A 26204-nucleotide genomic window follows, 5' to 3' on the forward strand; every position below is an offset into this window, starting at 1 on the left:
TCGAAAAGAGATAGCCTTTCCATTGCCTACCCCTTTTTTAAATTTAAATTTAAATTTAAATTTAAAAAAATTTAAAAAAAAAAAATCCCATATTCAATTCCCCTTGACGCTAGACAGTCCCACGATTTATTCCCATGTTAAATTCCCCTTGACGCTAGACAGTCCCACGATTTATTCCCATGTTAAATTCCCTTGACGCTAGATTGTCCCACGATTTTTCTCCATGTTAATTTTCCATTGACGCTAGATTGTCCCAAGGGGGTCTGTAATGCTAATTTCCATTGACGCTAGGGTATCCCACTTCACTACTGCCAGCTGTGGCCTATTTAATCATCCACATTTCGGTATAGTTTTTAGATGACAACTTGTACAAGAGTTAACATACACAGAACGAATTCCTCTACTGTAATTGTAATTTACTGACCATTTAATTTTAGGAGGTGGGGTTGTTGCAATATTCTTTTGAGCAGAGATAGTTTTTGTTCCTTTATTTCAAGATAATTTTTTCTCTTCAAATAAAATAATGGAGATAGTATGGAGTCATTTGGATTTAAACCATAGTAAGCTATTTTTGGTAGCTATTTGAGATCCGGATATGGAAAAAAAATGCGATGTCTCTGCCCCAGAAAATTAAATTGCTGGTCGCCGATATAACTGCGATATATTGTGGTACATATCGCAGTGTATTCAAATATAATGCGGTACAAAATTGTTCAGGGTACACATTTTTAATAGATAGTGACTGGACTTATTTACAAAGGCAATGTATCTTGATAACACCTGTATCATCGAGTAAATCGTTGAAGACTAAATAATTGTTGATAAACTACCTCAAAAACGTGCAATATGTCCCAAAATCCAAAGTTTTATTTGAGGGTTTAACTGCTTTTTTAGGAAACGTTGTCAAGGAATGAGTATTTTATTTAAACAAATATAAGATAGAATAATGTAAATTATATTGCTTAAGGATATTATCGGTACAAAGAGGACTTCACTAAACTGAGTCATTTTTGTCAGAGTAGTAACACGAAAGAAAAGGTTTTAAAATTATTAAAAATATGTTGAAGACGATTTTTAAAATACAATTAATTTCATAGTGATTTTGTCTGACCTTTCATAAACTGAGGACTAAGACGGGATCTCTTAGTGATTCGATATGATCTCTTAGTGATTCTACATGATCTCTTAGTGATTTGATATGATCTCCTTCAGTTATGCTGAAAACTTTTAAAATAACATTACTTAATCTTTCAAAGTAAATTTCACATTCCTGTATTTTTACAGATCCAAGATTCTAATTTATTCATTGGAGCACCTTTATTAAAATATGTACGAACATGAGTGTCGGGGATAACGTCCTTCGTAAGTACGATGAATTCTGCAACGGGTGTCTATTGTAACAAAATCTCCCGGTGCTATAATTTCATGTTAAAACTGCAGTCTTAACCGCTTCCTCTTTCGCATAGTTTTTATAAGTCCGTCCAAAGAATACAAAACCCCCAAAACTAAATATCAGCACTATTGAAGAGATAAAAAGTAATCCCTATTTTGCTGGTAGTCAAATTGTCAAGCAAGTAAAACAGCCAATGTTTTTCACAAAGGCTTTATTTAAATTGCAGGTGTCATATAGTGTCCACACTTTTATGCTTTATCTACAAAATGCCCTAAGGAATAAAAGTTAGTAGCTTTCTTTAGAAGAAAACGAGATTGGCATCTGCACAAACGTAATTCAAAGGTTTGTTCATATCGGCTTCAAAACAAAGGCACACGTTCTAATGAGTCGATGTCAAGGCTGGGTAATTTAACAATTTGATGTTAAAATATACACTATACATTAGAATTACTCATTCCTACATCTGACTAGCAGAATTAGTCCCTTAGTCCTGTTGTTTTTTAATTTAAGCGGATTTATTTATGGTAATTGTTCTTTGGATTTACAAAGTGCTCATTTATACTTTTCGGACTCGGTAACTATTTTGAGATAATTGTGAATTCATTTAGAAACGTTTTGAATTAGGCACAACAACACTATTCCAGACTACTGGTACATGAACACATTCAAAATTGGAATTAATTCGGAATACCACTTGTATTCATTCAGAACATTCTATAATTTTGGGCATGTGTTAGAACATTTAGGACAACTTGGGATTTAGGTCACAATACTGTATGTTCTTTAAGAATGTTCGCTTTGTATCAAAGAAAATAAAGAATCTGTTGATTTTTACAAAACTTGTTTGTTTTCATTCTTTTCTGTCGCTTAATTTAAGACAATAAAGTCGTAACAATGACCATATGTGCAGACATTTAATCTTAAGGTTTGACAATATTCGTTCACCGAGATATGTACGAGGTATTTATAGAAATATATTAAATATGCATTAATTAATTTGATTCCGATATTTCATGACTGCTAGGTTTGACCATTGTTTAAAACTTTTCTCAAAAATAATCTTCTTATCTCTTTATGGTTACATAGGGAGAGGATATCCTCACCAAGGCACCCAACTCTTCAAAATGAAAAACAAAATCTCGACAGCAAGCTAAACCAATTAATAATATTCGTGACTAGTTTTCCACAAATAGTTTTTCTAATGGTCACATGTATATTGTCTGTTATCTATATCTGTATGTGTTTTTAAAATCTTGGTACATGATTGTGTATATGTATAAGTTTTGCTCATAACTGTAAAATAAAATGATCATCTGAAATCAAGATATTATATATCTGTTATTGTACACGTGTATAACATTATATTTTAAGATATTGAGAGTTCAGATTGCGTAAGATCTAAAAATAAGTGTTTACGATCGGTAATGATATTAATAATAAAACCCATTGACAAGTTTGGGGTAATTCCTCATTGGCTGCTGGTGTCAGGTGCGTTCTCAGAAGAATAAAGTTATTTCCCTTTAGATGGGTTTGGTCAAGTGGGTTCTTTCACTGTATGGGGTATTTGCCAAATGTTGTGTAGCTAGGAGGAGAAAAATGCATTCTCACCCTTTATGCTTGTATACACGTAGGTGGAACTGGACACTTCTCTAATTTTATTTCTTATGTTGTTGTTACATCAGTCTGCAGACGAAAGTTTAGATATTATTTGAGAGGCAACATTTGTTTAGATTATTCGTTAGAGCTATTGAGTGCATGTTTAGCTAAACTATTATTCTGTTACAAGTATGAATTATTCAAATAAGTTCTGAACAATGCCAATTTGACACATCGGGACTCTTGGCAGACAAGTGCATTCAAGGAACTGAACTTCAATCGGAACATTCTATTCTTTTCGACTTGAATGTGACTTTATACAATTATTTTGGATTCAGTTCCTAATACTGGTCGTTCCACTCAAATTTTCATTTTATAATTTTGATAATTAAATTGATTTGTTAAATTGTACAAAACTTGTTGCTTTTGCTTCTTTCTGTTTCTCAGTTTATGGCCATAGACTAGTAAAACTGTCACATTAAGACCAATAGGAGAATAATGGTACAATAAATATATGGTGTTAAGTGACTACATTGAATAGGAGTAAACACAAGGAAAGCAAATACTGTAATCTCTTCACCATACTTTAGTAGATACCCTTATCATGTCACGTAGACCATGTGACTCGTTCGGCTGTTTCCGCATTTTGAATAATCATGATCATTTTCGAAGACAATTCAGCTCTCAAACTTCACCAACAACCGCCTTCGGCATATCTGTTTTCAATATCTTTATTTAAACAGTATGGGGCATGTAATTTTATAAATCAAGTAGTTCCTTGAAAATATTTTCCCAAGTGATTCCCGTCCTGACGATTATGACGATGATAAGCAATGTTAAAATATAAACAGTAGGTCTTAAAATTATTTATAGCTTCTCTTTTTTTTCTCTTTAAAAACTTTCATCTTTTAATAGGAGCAGAAATGGAAGTGAATCTCAGATTACAGAAAGCGATAGTGGTACATCACATAATTCAAGTAGTTAGTTCAGTGGTTGTCATCGCCTTGGAAGCAACAGCGTGGCCATTGCATTTGATGATGTTAATTTCGGTAAGAAACTACAGTGTTGTAGCGTCAGTCACAGGAATCGCTGTATTTAACTACTACTACTACTACTACTACTATTACTACCACTACCACTAGTAGTAGTAGTAGTAGTAGTAGTAGTATCAGTAGTAGTTGTCCGCTCCGGTGGCCTACGTGGTTAGAGCATTAACCTCTGATCTCGGAGGTCGTGGGTTCGAACTCTGACCGAGCCATACCAAAGGCATATAAAAATATTAATAACATCTGCCTTGCTTGGCGCTCAGCATTAAGAGGTTAGTGTTAGGACTGGTCAGCCTGGTCTCAAGATAATGTGACTGGGCGGGACATGATGCCACATGTCTGCTGCATGTTACCCCAGTGCTGGACATCACTGTAAACAGCCGCACTACAGACATCGTTGCGATATGACTGAAGCTAGGTTCAAAGTCCAATCACACACGAGCACACACACACACACACACACACACACACACACACACACACACTACTTCTACCGGCACCACCAAAATAGCGACATATAACACAACCATGCCTTCAATCCAATAGTCAGCAATTACTACACATTATAAGTATCATTAATTACCATCATCAGTAAAATATAATTACCATCCTCAGTGTCATTAATTACCATCATCAGTAAAATAGAAATAACATTATAAGCATCATTAATTACATCATCAGCAAAATATAACTACCATCATAAATATAATTAATTACCGTCATAAGTATCATCCTTCGCCATCAATTTTGTCCCTTTTCACTCCATTGATCTTGCCAATTTCAGTGCAACACCACCACCACTTCTAACACTGCTACTATTTCCAATTTGACATTTCTCCTGTATTCATATTTATTTTTCTACATGCAAAGTGCAACCTAATTGCATACTATAAACAACTTACAGTGAAGTAATGAATTTATGAATCCAATGTATGTATGTATGTATGTATGTATGTATGTATGTATGTATGTATGTATGTTTGTATGTATGTATGTATGTAAGTAGTGAATAGGGCCACCTTAGCGTCAAGGGGACTTACCATTAAAAACACTCCTGGGCCACTCTAGCGTCAATGGAAATTTAACATGGGGAAAAATCATGGGCCACTCTAGCGTCAAGGGAAATTTAACATGGGGAAAAAGTCTTGGGCCACTCTAGCCTCAAGGGAAATTGAACATGGGAAAAAGTCTTTGGCAACTCTAGCCTCAAGGGGAATTTAACATATGAAAATTGAACATGGTGGGTCTGTATAGCGTCAAGGGGAATGGAACATGATGGGACTGTCTAGGGACTATGATGGTAGAGGGTCAAACACAACAGAGACAGAGACATACATACACTAGTACAAGCGTGAAATTTATATATAAAGCATTACCAAGACCTGAAATCTTGCTGGGGTATTAAAAATTTGCATAATTGTAATGATGCTATAAATAGCTATAATCAAGGAAATGCTCAACGACAAAATGGATGTGACTAAAAGTAACGCTAAAATGACGAAATTGTCCCAGAATTTAAAGGAAAATAAACATATCCCCGAAAATTAAGTTACAGTGGTTTAGACTAAAATGGATAAAATTAGTAACTACTTACAATATCAACTTGTGTGACGATCGTGGATAAACACCCATATATCTATTTATAGCTATAATCGGCTGAAATTCCTATGAAAGCTCACTATCTATTTATAGCTACAACTTGTGGGCTATTCCTTTGAAAAACCCCACTATCTTTTTATAGCCTCAGCTTGAGTGACGTTCCTGTTTATGAACTCTAGTACATATGCATAGCTACAACCTGTGGAAAACCCCAAGTCCATATTTATAGTTTCAAAATTTACAGCGTCAGTGACGTCACTGTACTGGAAACCAGGGGATAAATGGCAACAGTGTTGCAAGTGACTGACCTGAATACGCGCTACTGTAGGTAGGTAGAATGTATTTGATAAGGATAAAGGGAGTTTTATAGGGAGAAACAGAGACCAATGCACACACACACACACACACACACACACACACACACACACACACACACACACACACACACCGCAGAGGGAAGAAGAAAAAAAAACAAACCCAAAATATACTATTCAGACAGGGAAGAGGAAAAAAAAACAACAAATATACTATCCAGACGTTCTTATACTAACACACACACACACACACAAAGATCGAAGAATAAAACCAAAATTAAAATATACTATCCATACAAACGTACGCTAACGCATACAAAACCCAAATATACTATCCACACAAACGTACGCGAACGCATACAAACCCCAAATATACTATCCACACTAACTTACGCGAACGCATACAAACCCCAAATATACTATCCATACAAACGTACGCGAACGCATACAAACCCCAAATATGCTATCCATACAAACGTACGCGAACGCATACAAACCCCAAATATACTGTCCACACACCGTCGCTAACGCGTACAAACCCCAAATATCCTATCCACACAAACGTACGCGAACGCATACAAACCCCAAATATACTATCCACACAAACGTACGCGAACGCATACAAACCCCAAATATACTATCTATACAAACGTACGCGAACGCATACATACCCCAAATATATTATCCACACAACGTCGCTAACGCGTACAAACCCCCAATATCCTATCCACACAAACGTACGCGAACGCATACAAACCCCAAATATACTATCCACACAACGTCGCTAACGCACACAAACCCAAAATATACTATCCACAATGAAGGGAGGGAAAACAAACCCAAAATATACTATCAACACCGAAGGGAGGAAAAACAAAAACAAATATACTATCCATACAAGCGTACGCGAACGCATACAAACCCCAAAAATACTATCCACACAACGTCGCTAACGCGTACAAACCCCATATATACTATCCACACAAGTCGCTAACGCATCAAAACCCCAAATATACTATCTACACAACGTCGCTAACGCATACAAACCCCAAATATACTATCCACACTCGGGAGGAAGAATAAAACCCAACCAAATATACAATCTACACAACGTAAGCGAACACACACACACACACAAAAACACACACGCACACCACAGAGGGAAGAAGAAAACCATTATACACTATCCACGCGGAGTGAAGAAATAACCCTTTATATATACTATCAACAGAGAGTGAAGAAAATAACCCATTATATTCCATCAACACAGAGTGAGAAGAAAAAGATTTTTGAAAGCACCTAAGCCCTCACCTGCAATGACCAACTCTGCCAAACACCTACACCCCCCCCACAACACTACAAAACCCATTTAACCCGTTATTTTATGGCATCAGTGTGTGATTTAGGAAACATCAAGACACAAAATGATGGATGAATAGACTGACTATTATTTACCGACTTGCATGCCTAAAGAGCATGCGTGAAGGAAAACATCCTTCCATTTCAATTCTAACTAAAACATGATCCAGAGGGATAGAGAGAGGTGAAAGAGCACAATTTCATAAAGTGTTAGTAAAAACAAAACACGCCATCCTTATTATACAATGTCAAGACCAAGAGACACTTACGTTTTCTTTCTGGTCTATTCTCTTTTAGAAGATAGTATGAAATTTCACATCAGGGCCAACGCATCGGCTCACATTGTCAATTTTTCCATTTCCATGTCTTCACTGGCACAAGTTCTTCCTCATCTTCAATTTCTTCTTCTTCTGAATCCCTCTTCTCTTTTTCGTCTTGTTTCTGTTTCTTCTCTTTTCCATGACTTCTAATAGTTTAGAATGACTTCTCTTAAACTGTTGATTTTTATCGTATTGTCAAATTCAGCATACAGGATGACGTTCACCATATTATCTGCGCTTAGATTTTCTGCAAATTGAATTTCCACACGAATCTGGCCGGATTTTATAGGGTGGAAATGTCCCTCGTCGCTGTCTTGACTTACAATTCGTTAGAGAACCGTTTTCGAAAATGGAGTTTCACTGTAAATTTCCCTTTGGTGAATGGAATATTTTGTCCCAGATCTCCTTTTATAGCAATGTTGACAGTGTTCAAATACGACTTACTGACGGGCAAATAATGAGGATGTACGAATTCCCGGTGTATGTGGTAGATGTTTCCACCTTCCTGGTCACTGGTCGTGGCACTATCCACTTTGAAAGGAATGACACGCAGTAACGGTATGGAGGTGTGTCCCACCACGTTGTGCTCCACAACATCGGAATACACAAAGATCAAATTCAGTCCTTGGTTCAGTTCTACCGGGTTTCCAAAAACTCTGTAAAAATCCATATTACTGTTGATCTTGGGGCTCAAATTGTTTGCGACCATTTCTGCATGTCCATCCAAAATTTCAAACAAACTACCATTGAACCTGCGGGACAATGTGTCCGTATCTTGAAATTTGATCATGAGACGATGAGCCACTTTATGGTACTCAATCTTCACACTTTTTTGGCTCTGTTCAGTGCTTTGCCAAAGGCTAAGTTGAACCTGTCCGCAATAGTGTCCACCAAATGTTCACCACTAAAATAATAACCTGAAGGAATTTTCAAGGTGTAGATAATGAAGGCTGGATTGCTGGCTGGTCTTGTGTCCCCTAAAAACCCGATTTTATTGATTTCTTCTTCCAATTGGGCATTCAGGATTTCCACCTGGAAAGTGTTTTGCTTTTCGGTGATGTTTTTGATTTGTGTTGGGTGAATGATTTCCACCAAAGCCACTTCCCAATGGGCTTCGTGATCTAATTGGATGGTTTGAGGTAACTTGACCGTGTAAGAGCACAAAGTGTTGTTGGAAAACACCTCCACAGAACTGTCACTGGGTAAGGTTAAGTAAAATTGGTTGTTATTGTTCATAATTCCAGAGTTCTGTGACTGTCCGAGGGGTTACTGGAAGTCAGGGAGTGTCTCCGCCCAAAATGGGTTGTTGTTGTTGTTGTTAGAGTGGTGACTGACACTGGACACAAGATTCCCGTTCTTCCCATTCGAGGAGAATTTCAGGAAGGGATTGGGAAGCAGGTAACCGATGCAACTGCTTAATAAAATGGTCCACAATTGTTTGTCTCCTTGTTGCAAACTCAAATTGGCAATGGCTGCCCCGATGACACAATACACCACGAAGATTTGGCAGAAAAAGACGATTTGCGTTTTAGGCACACGTTCTCCACACCACACCCACAAGGGTTGTTTTTGTAAATCTTGCACAGAAGAACTGGGTGAAGGAGTGATCGCAGTAGCTGAATCTGTGTAAAAGGGCATGATGGTCACTTCTTTTTATAGTCGATGACTTGCGAAGCGTCGATCCAAGAATCAAAACTGGGTGGATATCCTTTACAACGTACTTTGACTTCTTTGACACGTCGTTTGCCCACTTTACGGGTTCTGCGTTCGAGAATGCCTTCGATGTCGTACACGTCTTCTTTTTTGGTGACACGACTTGATTTGAAATAAGTACGGGTTGGCGTTTTTAGGAGTACTTAACATCCATCGCTGGCTTGCTGAGCACCTTTTTCCCTCCTTTACCACACTCGGACATCGTACACGTGGCAGAATGTGGAACGATTTCCACCTGCCACACGCCCATGTGTCCTAATGTGACGTCATCGCTACCGACCAATCGTAGCGGGCTTTACATACTGCTTGGGTTGACACCTGAGGCATTTCAAACCAACTAAGAAAAATGAGTGTCTGGTGAGACTATTCCCACTCATGTTTAAAGCCTTTCCGTCAGGTTGTTAAGGACTAGTTAGTCCTACACCTGAGTGGCTAAATTTAAAAATAGTCTGTGAGTACATAAAAGCCTGGGGAATGAGGCTCTCTTTCCTTCCCCAGGAGTAATTAAAAATCACGCGGTGCGTGATTAAACCAGTGATACATGCTCCATTGGAGCGAAAATCACTTTTATTCAAGTAAGCAAGCAAGCAAGTTCGGGTACCGTCTCTAGCACTCTTGATGACACCAACTGTCTGGGTTATTTTCTTTCTTGCAAGCCCCTATGTTCCACTTCTGTTTGTGATAATAACTTGCGATACTTCACATTTTCTAAAGTGGAAATCTTTACAAGCCGTGCAAAATACAAAACTTATCTGAATTTGGCTTTTGACACTTGCACAGACTCTTCACTTTATAAGTGTCACGAGAAAATTGTATATCCAATTTTTGCCATTTTCCAAAACACGAACACACTTGCAGCTTGACCAGAAATATGTACATCTTGTTTTGTGGACAAGTCACAGACAAGTCCAAGCATATATAGGTGATTATGAACGTTAGGAATATCCCCTCATTTTTTCAGAACTATCAAAGCTTTTATGTGCATTTTCCCTTTTCCACTCTATATTAGTACTTAGATTTGTTCCAGAAAAGAAAACAGAAACGAAACAATTTCTTTTTAAAAAAAGAATTTTGAATTCAGATTTCTCTCTGTTTATAATTTTTTCAAGTTGATGGTGCATGACAGATTACATTCGCCTACCTTTCCAAAATGACAGACATTTCTTCACATGTCATTGCCTTTGTTAAATTCGGTTTCATTGGTTAGTTATCGTTAATCTTTAATTTGTTGATGCATTTCTTTTTGAGAGAAGATTTACGGCTTTGTGGTGTTGTGACGGTATTTATGTTGTTTAGTCTGTTGATGAAATTATCTATAGCAAAGTGCTTAAGATTTTACAAAAGGAGACCAAGTTTGTCTTGAAAGAGGATTGAAACTCTAAATTACACGGGCGTGAAGGAAAACATCGTTGTGTTCGTTCTAATCATGCTTGCCGTATCTCTTTGTGTTTTAGAGGTCATATTTCTTCTTAAGTAAATACACGCATCAATAGACAGACAGATTGGGTCATCATCCTTGAGGTTCACTGTACTTTCGGTTCTTTACTTCATACAAACCCCAAATTTATCTGTTTGAAGGAAAACAAAAGATAACATGCCCTCAATACTGTAACACGTCTGTTCTGACTCTACCGATGTGAGCGTGAGTGTTTATGTTAAAATGTTTAAGTAAGATATAGAAAATGGTCAGCTTGAAAACGCGAACAAATACTGTGACGCTCAGTATTTTGATGTGGTAAGAAGAAATGGTACAATACACAAAGAGGGCTTGTAAGTTCACATTCCAGTCTGTCTGCACTGTAATGGTAACAACGCAAGAGCGTAGGGATTATTATGCCACACAGTCCTAGAACTAAACAATGCATCATTGCCTTTTACTTTCTCAATGAAATCCTTTCATCTTATTGCAAAATTACAATTGACAAGGTTTCATACGCAGTAGGTCCCTGTATATAGAGAGAGTGTCTTAGCGTCAGAGTATTCATTCCGCTCTCAAACGGTCAAGAAGATGGAAGAGTCAGCACAGATCGACCTGCTGGTCAAATATATGCTAAAAGTCATACGGAAGCATAATTCGCAGGCGAAAGTGGCAACAAAACTTACTCTTTTGGTCGTTGATTTGATGAGAGTCATACGAAAGTGTGTAAGTGCTGATGAAGTTTGCTATATCTGCAAAGGTAAATGGGTATTTGTCTCCAGAATACCTGCTTCGTCTAAGAAAGAGAGACATAATGCCAAGATACCTAATATCGTTGTCAGGAGAAAGGACGCGGGATTCAAAGTGCCCTAAGAGAAAAGAGAAGAAACAGAAACAAGACGAAAAAGAGAAGAGGGATTCAGAAGAAGAAGAAATTGAAGATGAGGAAGAACTTGTGCCAGTGAAGACATGGAAATGGAAAAATTGACAATGTGAGCCGATGCGTTGGCCCTGATGTGAAATTTCATACTACCTTCTAAAAGAGAATAGACCAGAAAGAAAACGTAAGTGTCTCTTGGTCTTGACATTGTATAATAAGGATGGCGTGTTTTGTTTTTACTAACACTTTATGAAATTATGCTCTTTCACCTCTCTCTATCCCTCTGGATCATGTTTTAGTTAGAATTGAAATGGAAGGATGTTTTCCTTCACGCATGCTCTTTAGGCATGCAAGTCGGTAAATAATAGTCAGTCTATTCATCCATCATTTTGTGTCTTGATGTTTCCTAAATCACACACTGATGCCATAAAATAACGGGTTAAATGGGTTTTGTAGTGTTGTGGGGGGTGTAGGTGTTTGGCAGAGTTGGTCATTGCAGGTGAGGGCTTAGGTGCTTTCAAAAATCTTTTTCTTCTCACTCTGTGTTGATGTAATATAATGGGTTATTTTCTTCACTCTCTGTTGATAGTATATATAAAGGGTTATTTCTTCACTCCGCGTGGATAGTGTATAATGGTTTTCTTCTTCCCTCTGTGGTGTGCGTGTGTGTGTGTGTGTTCGCGTACGTTGTGTAGATCGTATATTTGATTGTTTTTTTCTTCTTCCTCCCGAGTGTGGATAGTATATTTGGGGTTTGTATGCGTTAGCGACGTTGTGTGGATAGTATATTTGTGGTTTGTATGCGTCCGCGTACGCTTGTATGGATAGTATATTTGGTTTTGTTTTCCCTCCCTTCGGTGTGGATAGTATATTTTGGGTTTGTTTTCCCTCCCTTCCGTGTGGATAGTATATTTTGGGTTTGTGTGCGTTAGCGACGTTGTGTTGATAGTATAGTTGGAGTTTGTATGCGTTCGCGTACGTTTGTGTGGATAGGATATTTGGGGTTTGTACGCGTTAGCGATGTTGTGTGGATAGTATATTTGGGGTTTGTATGCGTTCGCGTACGTTTGTGTGGATAGCATATTTGGGGTTTGTATGCGTTCGCGTACGTTTGTATGGATAGTATATTTGAGGTTTGTGTGCGTTAGCGTACGTCTGCATGGATAGTATATTTTAATTTTGGTTTTATTCTTCGATCTGTGTGTGTGTGTGTGTGTGTGTTAGTGTAAGAACGTCTAGACAGTATATTTGTTGTTTTCTTTCCTCTTCCCTGTGTAAATAGTATATTTGGGGTTTGTTTTTTTCTTCTTCCCTCTGTGGTGTACGTGTATGTGTGTGTTGTGTGTGTGTGTGTGTGTGTGTATGCATTTGTCTCCGTTTGTCCCTATAAAACTCCCTTTATCCCTATCAAATACATTCTACCTACCTACCTACAGTAGCGCGTATTCAGGTCAGCCACTTGCAACACTGTTGCCATTTATCCCCTAGTTTCCAGTACAGTGACGTCACTGACGCTGTAAATTTTGAGACTATAAATATGGACTTGGGGTTTTCCACAGGTTGTAGCTATGCATATGTAATAGAGTTCATAAACAGGAACGTCACTCAAGCTGAGGCTATAAAAAGATAGTGGGGTTTTCCAAAGGGATAACCCACAAGTTGTAGCTATAAATAGATAGTGAGATTTCATAGGAATTTCAGCTGATTATAGCTATAAATAGATACATGGGTGTTTATCCACGATCGTCACACAAGTTGATATTGTAAGTAGTTACTAATTTTATCCATTTTAGTCTAGAACATTGTAACTTAATTTTCGGGGATATGTTTATTTTCCTTTAAATTCTGGGACAATTTCGTCATTTTAGCGTTACTTTTAGTCACATCTATTTTGTCGTTGAGCATTTCCTTGATTATAGCTATTTATAGCATCATTACAATTATGCAAATTTTTAACACCCCGGCAAGATTTCAGGTCTTGGTAATGCTTTATATATAAATCTCACGCTTGTACTAGTGTATGTATGTCTCTGTCTCTGTTGTGTTTGACCCTCTACCATCATTATACCTAGACAGTCCCATCATGTTAAATTCCCCTTGAGGCTAGAGTTGCCCAAGACTTTTTCCCATGTTCAATTTCCCTTGAGGCTAGAGTGGCCCATGATTTTTCCCCATGTTAAATTTCCACTGACGCTAGAGTTTCGCAGGGGTGTTTTTAATGGTGAGTCCCCTTGACGCTAGGGTGGCCCTATTCAATACTTATGTATGTATGTATGTGTGTGTGTGTGTGTATGAACTGTTCGGTCAGGGACTGTATCAGAATAAATTAGAAGCTGAGATGTAATTCATAACACCAACGAGAAATCCAATCTTCAACTTTGTCAATCTTTTTTGTAGGCCATCGCTCCTACAATTTTGTTCATCATCTTCTGGATTGCATCGAAATGCAATTACAAGGACCTGCGTGCTATTCTTGTAAGTATTCATATTATTCATATGTTCCACGTTAAGTTCCAGTAACGATAGCACTATCATTTATATAGAATGCATATTCATTCCTCCAACACTAATTTAGATGAAACTATCATTGTCGTTTAGATTTGGTGGCAACAAATTCCGAAGATTCTTCTAAGTATTCATCTGATCCATGTTATTTTCCAGTAACGATAACTATATCCATTATATAGAATGCATATCAATTCCACATCATTAATTTTTCAATCCTTGATGTATTGAATTAATCAGAACTGGCCATAAATCCTTCCAAAAAGAATTGACAAAAATTCAGTAGTGAATCCATATCCATCACTTCAAGGAATATTTCTATTAATTATTTTATTTATGGATTCTGAAGCTTCAGCAAAAATGATTCTACCGTCAAACATTTTTTTCATCATCGGTCAATTTGAGAACCTCAAATCTTCCAACTGCCTTTTCTAGATTTATTTGACTTTTATTATTATCTTCTGTACTAAATAATGTATCATATAACTTATCTACCTCATTCAAAACCTTTCCCTGATTCATCTCTCTTATTCGTTATTGTTTCATGCCTTTTTTCCAGGTAAAATATGTTTTGTTATTTAGTCTCCTTTTTTTATTCATTTACTTTGTGATGCTACTAGATTCATCCCTTTAATTTTATTTGTCTATTTTGTTCGAGCCGAATGTTCACATTTTCAAGTATATCCAAACAAAATGCATTGCCATTGATTTTAATACATTTTCAGAAATGGTCAGCTTCCTTGAATAGTTTCTTTTTTTTCTTTTTCTTCATCCCTTCTTCTATAAAAGGAATGTTCTGAGGTGAGAGCGCCGATTTCTTATACAAGGATGTCGAAGACTAATTCAGAATCCAAATTTTTTTTAATTATTATTATTATTATTTGTTGTTGTTGTTGTATACAGTATATTTATTTCATATCTTTTTCATTATCTTTTCTGCATATAATTGGTCTTTTAACATCGAATTATTGGATGTCTAGGTAATTTGTCTCTTTTTAAACTGTGTAAATTGAACGGTGGGTAAGGGCATCTGGGACATGTGTGTATTCTTCCTATCAATACAACTTAGACATTCTTCATTCTTAAGAAAAAAATCTACGTGTGCCATTTTTAACGGGCTTTTCTGATTGCAGATATAGCCTGTGATTTTCTTCTTCCAGATCCAGTAATCTGTCTGTTGCTTTAGGGTTATTTATTGTTCTGTAGTCATATGCATCTATGTCACTATTTTGAACTAAGTTCCAGTCTGCACAGAGGACAGAGGTGGGATTTTTATATTCTTTGATAACTGACTGGCCACACTGGAAAATGTTGGAGAATCTTCATTTTGCCAATACATATTAGTAAGCGTTTTTATTCTCAATACCCTTATCAAGAGCAGTTATACTTAATTAGAGTCCTTAAAGCTTCCTTAAAGCGTCTATTAACTTATAAATCCCTTCTTTGCTTCGATATATGTTTTGATTACTTTTTGTAAACAATGTATGGAACTTGTTATTGCTTTTGGTCCTCTTGCATTTAAAGACAAAGTACTAAGCATTTTCAAAAAAAGAAAAAAAGAAAAACAATACCAGAGTTCTTACAAATAAACGTATACAAGATGCGTGAAAAATTTTTCGAAAAAGAATTATACATTGTGAGGGATAGACCCAAGAAAAAGATCTTAAAATGTTTACACTGAAGAGGCGTGAGAAAATTAAAGTACTAAAAAACGAGCCAAAATGTATAGTCTAGATCTAATTTCGCTTCATTTTAGAAAATGAGGCACGGTGCATTTTTATTTCTAAAATAATCGATTTGATAATGCATCTAGGCAACGACTATTATTCATAATATTTGATCTCCACAGGAGATACATGCCAATCATCAACATGATTCATATGTAAATGTATACTTAGTTTAGAGTATTTCTATAATTTATGCCATTGTTACGATTTTATGCTTTTAAAATGATTAAAAGCAAAAATCTAAAAGCAACAAGCTTTGTAAAATTCAACAAATAATTTATTTCCCTAAAATAAAAATTCAAAAATGTAATAAAAAGGAATTAAATCCAAAATAATCCAAGAATTACAGACACAAGTCCTAATAATTTAAAGTCCTGATAATATTCAGTAGAAGTCCAAATTAAATCCAAAGCTGAAAGTGATGATGTGTCTGTGCGAACTCGTAGAGTGTTGATGTGCTAACAGTCTTTTGTTGAAACACAGTAACACACTAATATAATTCCAGGTTTGAATTCACTATAAATTCCTCTGAATGTCTCAGTCCAAGAATTTTATGAGAGCACGTTCATATTTCCAGAGAAAATAATCACTTGAATTCAATAACTTGAAAAAATAAATTTCTGTCCAACTGGAACTTATAATACTACTTGATTGTGCTAGATATTAAAACACGAATGAATAATCCTCTCAGTTACAAGATTATATAGTTTTCTAATTGACCTCCGATCAGAATTATCATTTTCTATTAAAAAAATATACTTAATGGAAAATAACCTTCTAGAACGATGCTGATGTTTACAAAATGATATTGTTAGTTTTTATTATAAATCTATTACTAAAATTAAGATTTTATAACTTGGACTATGTCTTAAAAAATAACAAACAAACAATGCAAATTAAATATACATAAGACCATATTAATGTTCATAATGAATAACAATTTTTTTAAAAATTTTGATATTTAATTAGCACTGGAGTGATAGCACATAAAGCGCCAAGAAAGAGTATTGTAAGTTATATTCATGCTGATAATTAACTATTGTGTATGTCTCCGTTCCAAATACACACATTTATACACAAAGATACATTGTACTTCATTCTATGACTCATTTACACAAGTTCCTTGCTAACAATAAATTTCCAGGACGAATTGAGAGTTCTGATAACAGAGATTTACTTGTACAGTTATTCATATCGGGAACGGACACGGTAAGAATGAAATTTATTTTACAAATATTTTTTAAAAGAAATAAATATATACCACTGTCTAGATTTAACATAAGCATATCACCTCGCAACATATTACGTAAGATTTCCACGTACAAGTTAAATGTACTGCGAAGCAGATCATACATTTAAACAGTTGCACAGTTATGCACCTTGTAAGCGAAGAAAAATAATTCTAATGAGCCGTAAAATATGTTCGATCAGTTACTAGAAAGTTTTCATACCCAACCTCCCCTCCTTACCGGGTCAGTCCAGCTTAGATTGACAGTTGTACTAACAATTCATCATTTCATGTATTTACTAGTCCATTAATCACTTGCACATACACCTAAATTAATGCGGCCCGGTGTGGCCGAGTGGCGAACGGTGCTCGCCTTTGTAGATTACCCACGTACTTTGTACGGAGTCTGTTTTTTCCAACTTTCAACGTGAATACATAAAACGCTTTGGTAATGTTCTTTCGTAAAAGGATCTCGGAGCCACTGAACGATTTACTAGGTAGTAGTACCTACAGTTCGGTTACATGCCTCATGCATCAGCAAATTTTATCAGTCTGTTTGCGTCTTCGTCAAATTGACCCAGTTGAAGTACTATACCAATATCTTGTGGTTCAATACCAATGTTGATTTTATTTTTACAAAACGATATGACCTTCTCCATACTCTTTTGAGGGGTTTCATCTATGTTGGAGTCATCTACCCCGTACAGATTAATAATTTCTTTCAAGATATATTGATCAAAATCAACTAATCTTCTTCAGTGAACCAATGGAGAAACGTATTCCATTATTTTCCTCCCTGATTATGTTATTTTATGTATCCAGCTTATCGATTCTCCGAAATCGCTTCAACCTTTCTTCACGTAAATTTTCCAAATCATTCCACTGACCACCAGTCTCTTTTGAAATGCTTTAATTCTTCTAATATTTTTAGCAGCAGGGAAGGTGAACAGGCCACTTGGTTGAAATATAATTTGCTTAAAACAAAACATCATACGAAAAAGAAAATAAGGTCACAAATATCTTAAGGGTTATTCTTCGTATGTACTTTGTTTACATATATGAGGTCGCGCCTTCCCTGCTGCTATTAATTAAAAAAATTATTGCTATAATAAAATGGTACATCCGGAATCTTATACTGCAAGAATAGCTTGAGAACGATTAGAAGCAATTTAGAAATTTCTTCCTGTTAGAGATTCATTCAGAAAAAACCTACAAACACAGTAGGAAGCACAAGTTGAGTACGAAGAAGACACTAAAAAGTTATTTAAACCCGTCACTGCAGCTACTGAGAAAGTTACAACTGTCATCAAGGAAGATCTTCTTCCAGTATCAAAACAAACCGCAGAACAAACTGAAAAAAATAGCAAGAAGAACCAAACAAACAAATAAGATTTTACGAGATCTTCCAACTAATATATATGTTGCTCAATCTCAACCTGTTAGTGAAGAAATACCTGAAGATAGCATTGAAACAGATCACACACCAGAAACAGAAACCAGGGCTAGGGTTGATGTGACCCAAAAATTTATTAAAGCTATAAAATCAATTAAAAACATAAATGATCTAGGTGAGTTTGCAGCGCGGACTTTTGATGGACGAGAAAGGATTTTAAAATCAGAGCATGCTGATGATAGTGTCAGTCGTAATATCTGGTACAGGTGGATTTATCGTATACACTATGGACTTGGTCAGGCTAGAGAAGCTGATAATATATATATATATATATATATATATATATATATATATATATTGCATTATTAACGCAATTGATATATATTTTACACGAATACAACAACCACATGTACAATTTTCTTTACCACAGCAACAGCAACAAAAAAAAAACATTAAAAAAAACCAAAACAAACAAACAACGAAAACCTCCTTTACAGCAACAAACAGAACAACCGAAGAAATTACCATTACAACCTGTAGTAATGTTTACCAACGAGGCTCTTGATATTTTTACTGACCGAGATAAATTAATTGATATTGCTGCGTATCAGTATGATTCTAAAGAAATATATCTAAAACCTGAATATTCTAAAATAATAGATAATAAAAATTGGATTTCTTCATTATATTTTACTTCTAAAAACTCGACTACTAATATAAAGGATCAAGAGTACATACATTTTAGACTGGATGTAAATGGCAAAATAAAACAGGATAAACGACAATCTCCAGGAAAAAAACCCAGGTACCACTGGTAGTGGTTTGGGAAATAATTTTGCATGTCCTGATAATATCCTCAATGATGTGTCATGGTTAGAAGTTCTCATAGGCGAAAACGTGCCGGAAATAACTCACCAGAAATAATTAATGAAGCAGCTGATATTTGAAGGCGATTATTTCAAGGTGGTATTATGGATATCAGCGTTAACCGAGAACTTATAGATGAAATTGTTGATGATTACACGGACTAGTTGTTACCATGATTAGATAAATGGCAATTAAAACAAGATGATTTTACACAATAATCATTGCAAATCTGTACCTGTCAGAGTAGTAAACTCACGATTTCCAGTCTACGAGGCATTTTACGGATATTGACTTGGTGATGTTGTACGGGGATTATTTACAAGGATGGCCGCCCCAAAAGCAGCGCCTATTGCAAAGCAATTATCGACGAAGGCTATTGATATTGTTCGTGAAAAAACTCCTGGTGCAATTGTCAATGTTGCTGGTAAGGCGTTCTCGGCAATCAAGGATAGACTGGCACGATTAATAAGACGAAAATCACAACCAGTAAAACTACCAAGTACTGAAATTATGCCCGCAGACGTCAGTAAAATAATAAATCAAGCTGAAAATCAGAGACTAGTCGCATTATCAGATCAAGGGCTTCGTGAACCAAGGAATAATATTTCAAGTTTAATATCAGGGATCTGAATTTCCCGAACACGATGATTCTCGTGTTAGACTAAAATAATTATAATAAAATGTTCAAGCACCTATCCGACTAAGCATTTGATATGGAAGCACCTGTCCGTAAGGATGAATCAATACATGATTATCAGTTTTATTCTTATCACGCACAAATACCAGATCAACGTGGAAGAATTGAACTACAAATTCATGACACAAATAGATATTTTCTACCCGCTGAGGCTTTTATTGAGGTAGAAGGTAAAATTGTAAAAACGGATGATACTAAGTACGGAGATTCAGTACAAGTTAGTTTTGTCAACAATGATATTATGGCATTATTTGATAGCGCCACTTATATGATTGATGGAAAAAAAATATCGAATCGATTCAGAAAGATGTCGACGTTGCTACAACAATAATTGGTCTAGCAAGATATTCTGATGATTATACAAGATCAGTAGGTCCTACAATGATGTTGTAAAAGATAATACTGGTCACCCCGATAATAATCCGTATAATATAAGACGACCAAGAAATTTTGCAGGAAACAGTGACGCTGATGTGGCACCAGTAGTTCATGGTTCTAATGCAAATTTTAACTTGGGATTTGCAGCGCGTAAAATTATGTTGCTAGGAGCCAACAGAAGCTTTTCATGTACATGTTTTTTGATTTTGTAGGAATGTTAGAAAAAATATTTTTGGAGCTAGACACACGGTTGTTTTTGTAAGAAAAGGTCATGATAACGATGCTCTCTGGAGACCCGCTGGTGATGCTGGTAAAGTAGTATTAACAAAATTATCTTTGTGGATGCCGGTGATGACTCCAACGATCGCAGAAGAACAAAAATTGCTTTCTTTCATGGATGCAGGTGGTAAGTCTCTGTTGTCATGGTTAACAACAAGCACAGACAGTATACAAAATGCTGGTGGCACTGATTTCACATGGCATATAGCATCACAACAGGGTGTTTCTGCACCACGGCATATTTTTATTGCGTTTCAGAACTATGATCGTTTAAATTCACAAGAACGTACTCATATGATATTCGACAATCTGGGTGTTAATGATATTTCTCTGCAAATAAACGGACAACAAGAACCAGTGGAAAATGTACAACTTAATTTTGAAAATAATCAAATAGGACGTGTGTATCACCGTTTGATGTCATTCATGGACGTGATCAAAAAGTGGATGCTGGTTTACAAATTTCACAGTATGATTTCAGAACTTTGTATCTAATTTATTGTTTTTCATTTGAGCATTTTGATCTATCAAAACAATCTGTTATTGATGTACATCTCAAACCAAAATTATACCCAGGTGGTGCTAATTACAGAGCAATCGCGGTTATACTCAGCGACAAAGTGATGTTACTCGAAGGTGGTAGAGCTCGAATGAGAGTCGTTGATGCATCAGTAGAAAATCTTTAATCATTATTTGGAGCGTGGCAAGTATTTATCATAAAATGTCATATAGTCATGTTAATGTAACTTTGACTCCCGGTCAGATGAAAGAATTTCAATTAAATTCAACAAAAAATTGCGGAACAAAAATAACATTAAAACAAGATCAGATTTCTAATGGTGGTCCAAATAAACTGTCACTCTAACCAAGAATCAGATTAAACACTTCAATAAAGCACTGAAATAAAAAACTGGAGTTCAACTTGTTCTTTCTTCGAGTGCCATTAAAAATATGGTTACAACAGGTGGTATTTTCCCTCTTCTTGCAGCAATATCAGCGTTAATAGCAGCTGTTGCTCCAGCCGTAACAAAAGCCGCTACGTTAGGTGCTGTTGGAACCGCTACTAGAATGGCTCTAAAGAAAGCAACAGAAAAAGGATATAAAAAAGGGAAGGGGTCTAATATTACCAGGAACTTACCTGGGGAGAGACCTAAGATTACCAGGAATCCATCTTGGAAAAGGTCTGAGTATTCCAGGAACCTAAACTTCACACCGATGTCAAATTTTGATTTACTTGATGCTGCTAAACAACTAAAAATAAAAAACTTCAGAGGTGTTTTTATGCGAGATCAATTACCGAAACAACCGAATGAACTTGAAACAGGTATTATTAATCTTGACTCGAATTCAGGACACGGTACTAATTAGGTATCATACGCGATTGATCCACGTGGAATCGTTTATTTTGATTCATACGGGTTGGCTCCACTGCGTGAGTTTATCAAGTATGTCGCGCGGCTAGTTTGGTATTCAACGCTACCCAAACAAGCAATGACAGATCCGCCAATATGCGGCCGTGACGTAATTGATGCACTTAACACAATATCAAAATCATCCAAACCGCCACATAAAGTCGTGCATGATTATACAAGTAACCGATTCGTTTTAAATAAATCTTAGATCTTATATGAAAGTTGATATTTACGGAAGAAGATCTTCTTCTACCGGCGTTAATAAAGAAAGATGACATTGATCTGTCGAAGTACGCGACCAAAGATGAACTCGCTGATAATATGAATCTTGCTGAAGTTGACCCAGATGAGGTTGCTATTTTTCAGGATCGATATGGTAAACTAAAAGCTAGCAATATCAGGTGGAATGATATAGTTCGACGAGTACTCGGTGCGGTCACGGATAATATCCCTGTGTTTACTGACAGCGGAAAAATTAGGGATTCAAGTATATCGTTTACAACTATCAGAGATGAAATTACAAGAAGCGTTGCTAACCGCGTGAAAAATACCATGACACAATGATGGGAGAACTCAGCATGAACGGAAATAAGATAGTAGTTTTAAGAGATCCAACATCCGACGAAGATGCAGCAACAAAAAAAAAAATATGTTGACATTAACTACAGCACCGTAGATGGCAAACTATCCACGTTGCGGGCCGAGTATGTCGTTCACGTAAGCGCGTTTACAAATCTCCGTAGAAATTTTAGAAAACTTAACGAGGCCACAGATGAATGTTTTGGTATTCCGTTGACCGTTGACGCAAAACTATCTGATATAAAAAATACATTAGATACGATTAAAAACACAAGAAGATATCGTAGCGGAGATTCCTGAGATGTTAATAAAACCAGTTTAATTAAAATTCCACCTGGAGTTACTCCCGGGCATATTTCCAACATCGTGTCCACGGTATCATCTGGATTCGCAACATGGTCACAGCAAAATAAAACTATCAAATATATCGCAACGGTCACTGGCGTGTACAGGTTGTCTGTGTTCAGTGCTGCAAAATTTGAGATATTTACAAAGTATCTATGGTGACATTCCACCGATAGGTTTTCCTGGGTTGAGTCTGTTGTATTAAATAAAGGAACCGAAGAAGAATTTATGCTGGAAGCAGCTGATAAGACATTAAATGCAGCACCTTACTGGTGGTGTCTGGAATTTGTAGCTGAAACACCTGAATTATTTGCTGCATAAAATAATAATGAGTACCTCAATCGACGATGCATCTCAATACAGGTACAATCAAGCACGTGAATGGCAAACATCGCTGAAAAATATCATCGAAAAATACACGATAAAATAAAAAAAATATCGACGACGACTAGTTATCATTGACGTAATTGTTTATTCAGTATCCGCTGTTGTTGCTGAAACCGGTGTGTTATTATCAGCAATGACAATGATGGCACCAGTAGCCGTGACAATCTGTATTTTAGCTACAACAACGATGGCAGGTGTTCTTTACATTATTGCGAAAAAATTATGTACTTGCACGAATGAAAAATTATCCGATTGTATGATAAAATTACATACAGCGACAACAGCATACTCGAAGTTATCTTCGTTGTTATCAGCGAGTCTCAGTGATGGAATTATATCTGATTTCGAGTGTTCAGAGATGATTAAAATATACAACTGCGCTGGTATTAAATGTACAAATATATTAAATAATGACATCAGTAGAGCTACTTCAACAGATCGTGACAAACAAAACCCCGCACAAGACCACGATGATCTCAGTAAGTTCGACTAATCCTGAATTTAGCATAAATTTTCCAACTGCAATTCCAGTAAAAGAAATTGCACTAGCGAAATTACGAGTGTATCATAGTTGGCCAAACATCAGATCGAAATCATTTAATGGTACACCAGCAAATAATTCACTTGTATTTACTAATAAAAACAAACCCGATGGAACTCCCGATTGGCAGGTTATTGAATATCAACTGGTAGTTAACATATTGAAAAAATCAACGATGCATTACAGCGCAGAATAAAAGCTATCATTGGGAAAGAAACAAAAATATAAATTAACGTTCATGAACCAACTCTGTCTTCTGCAATCGAAAGAAACTCTCCCGACTACACCGTGGATATTTATCAGAGTTCTATCAGAACGGTGTTAGGATGGCCTGATATTGCGCCAGAATATCATGGACCACCAGAACCGAAGTTAAATGATTTTATCACAGATGAATGAAAGTTGATAATAACGTCATAATATCAAAGTAATTACCCATGGACTCTAACAAATTACTATATTGGTGATGTTAGAGCTGTTTTTAATGCACACAACTTCTTATGATGGTAGGAAATAATATGTACAAAATTATTAATAAACAACCGTTTGTCAATGAAGGATTTATTGGTTTATTTTCCAGTACAATTAAGTCCGAGTATGAACGTGTATTCGGTGATCTACGAAATTTATTTCTTGATATGACACATCTTTATTCAGAAAATACAAGACAATAGATTATTGAAACAATACAACATTTAAACCATGTTATATCAGATCTTAATTACATTAATAAAATTATTACTCTATCACTTACTATCAACACATGTTGTTAGATACAATAATGATCCATAAGGAGGCGGTAGACATATTTCACCAGAAGTAGTTAATATGACATCAACAATCTCGGTTAATCTCGTTTGTGATGTGATCAATGGTAGCTATCAAATAGACCTTGGAAAATCAAATCAGGCTCAGCAAGGATATATCTTATATACGTTCACACCACAAGTTCCCCCTGGGAGTTTGATCGTGCAAGAACCAACTAATCCTGTTTATCGGCGAGTATCATTATAATATGTTAACACGAATAAATTTTAAATTAACTGACCACCTCGGACGCTTAATTGACCTGCGTGGGGAAGAACTAGTTGTAAATCTGTATGCAAATTCGTAAGGCTTTTGTCGTAGAATTTTATCGTAATGATTTTTTATCAGAAATATTTTATTTATTCTAAAAGATTTTATTATTATTCTGGAATATTTTTTTTATCAGAAATATTTTACTTAATCAGAAATCTTTTTATTTATTCTGAAATATTTTATTTATTCTGAAATATTTTATTTTTATCATATTTACAGTAAGGACGGCACAATATATACAGGGACCTTCTCTACACTCAACAAATTTTGAAACACACCCCAGTAATCAGCCCGTGGGTGATACAAAACATGTATCCACCACTGGTGACATGGTGGGAGGGTGTTTTTTTCTTTTGCTACGGAAGCATCTGATATATATACGTTTCAGAAATTATTATATAGTTAACTGTTAACAGTTATCACTGAAGAAAGCAATATTTCGTATTTTTTCGATAGAACTGAATTTTAATTCAGAACAGGTAAAATTCAGAGTACGTTAGAAAATATATTTACTTTTACCTAACAAAATCAGATGTACCTAAAAATAATTTAGGAAACGTTGTGGATTCGTGACATGGTCAAACGGAAGTAACTTCATTACATGAATATACTCAATGGAATATACACAACGGAGTTATCTTCCTTAAATACGCTGAAATTTATATTTTAACGGAGAATACAAAAAAGAAGAACAATTTATCGAATTTATGATACAATATTACGGGTTTTCGCCCGACGTAACAAGGATAATTAACACAACAAAATATTTATTTACAAGTCTGATACTTTATTGTAAATACGTCTGCGGGTCCGTGACATGGTCAAAGAGAGGTAACTTAATTACGTGAGTATACTTAACGGAGTTATCTCCCTTAAATACACTAAATTTATATTTTAACGAGTTAGAAAAAATTAAATAAATGGTTGATAAAAATATTTCGAGGTAATTGCTTGCTAAAGATGATAATTTATCTCCCTAACAATAATAGAATATATTTTTTGTTTATATTTTTTTAGAGAAAGCAGATTTGTATATGTTTTCTGCGAGGTATTTTACCGCACGCTGGTTTACATTAAAATATTTGCCAGCTGAATTGATTGATAGAAAAAGTCTCTCTTCACTAGTCTCTGTATTGAAGGATTTAATCG

General features: G+C 35.8%; 1 protein-coding gene across 1 annotated transcript in view; it reads left to right on the forward strand.

Annotated features, from left to right (window-relative positions):
• The first annotated feature begins 1120 nt into the window (after positions 1-1120).
• Positions 1121-26204, forward strand: part of LOC149799069 (uncharacterized) — a 33869-nt gene continuing 8785 nt past the window's right edge. The window contains exons 1-3 of the mRNA XM_089957023.1: positions 1121-1362; positions 3905-4038; positions 14035-14112. Of these exons, the coding sequence (XP_089813149.1) occupies positions 1338-1362; positions 3905-4038; positions 14035-14112 (237 nt within the window). The 5' untranslated portion in view covers positions 1121-1337. The remainder of the gene's footprint in view (positions 1363-3904; positions 4039-14034; positions 14113-26204) is intronic.

Source organism: Sinohyriopsis cumingii, chromosome 5, assembly GCF_028554795.1.
Source record: "Sinohyriopsis cumingii isolate HCF-2022 chromosome 5, ASM2855479v2, whole genome shotgun sequence".
NCBI lineage: Eukaryota > Metazoa > Mollusca > Bivalvia > Unionida > Unionidae > Sinohyriopsis > Sinohyriopsis cumingii.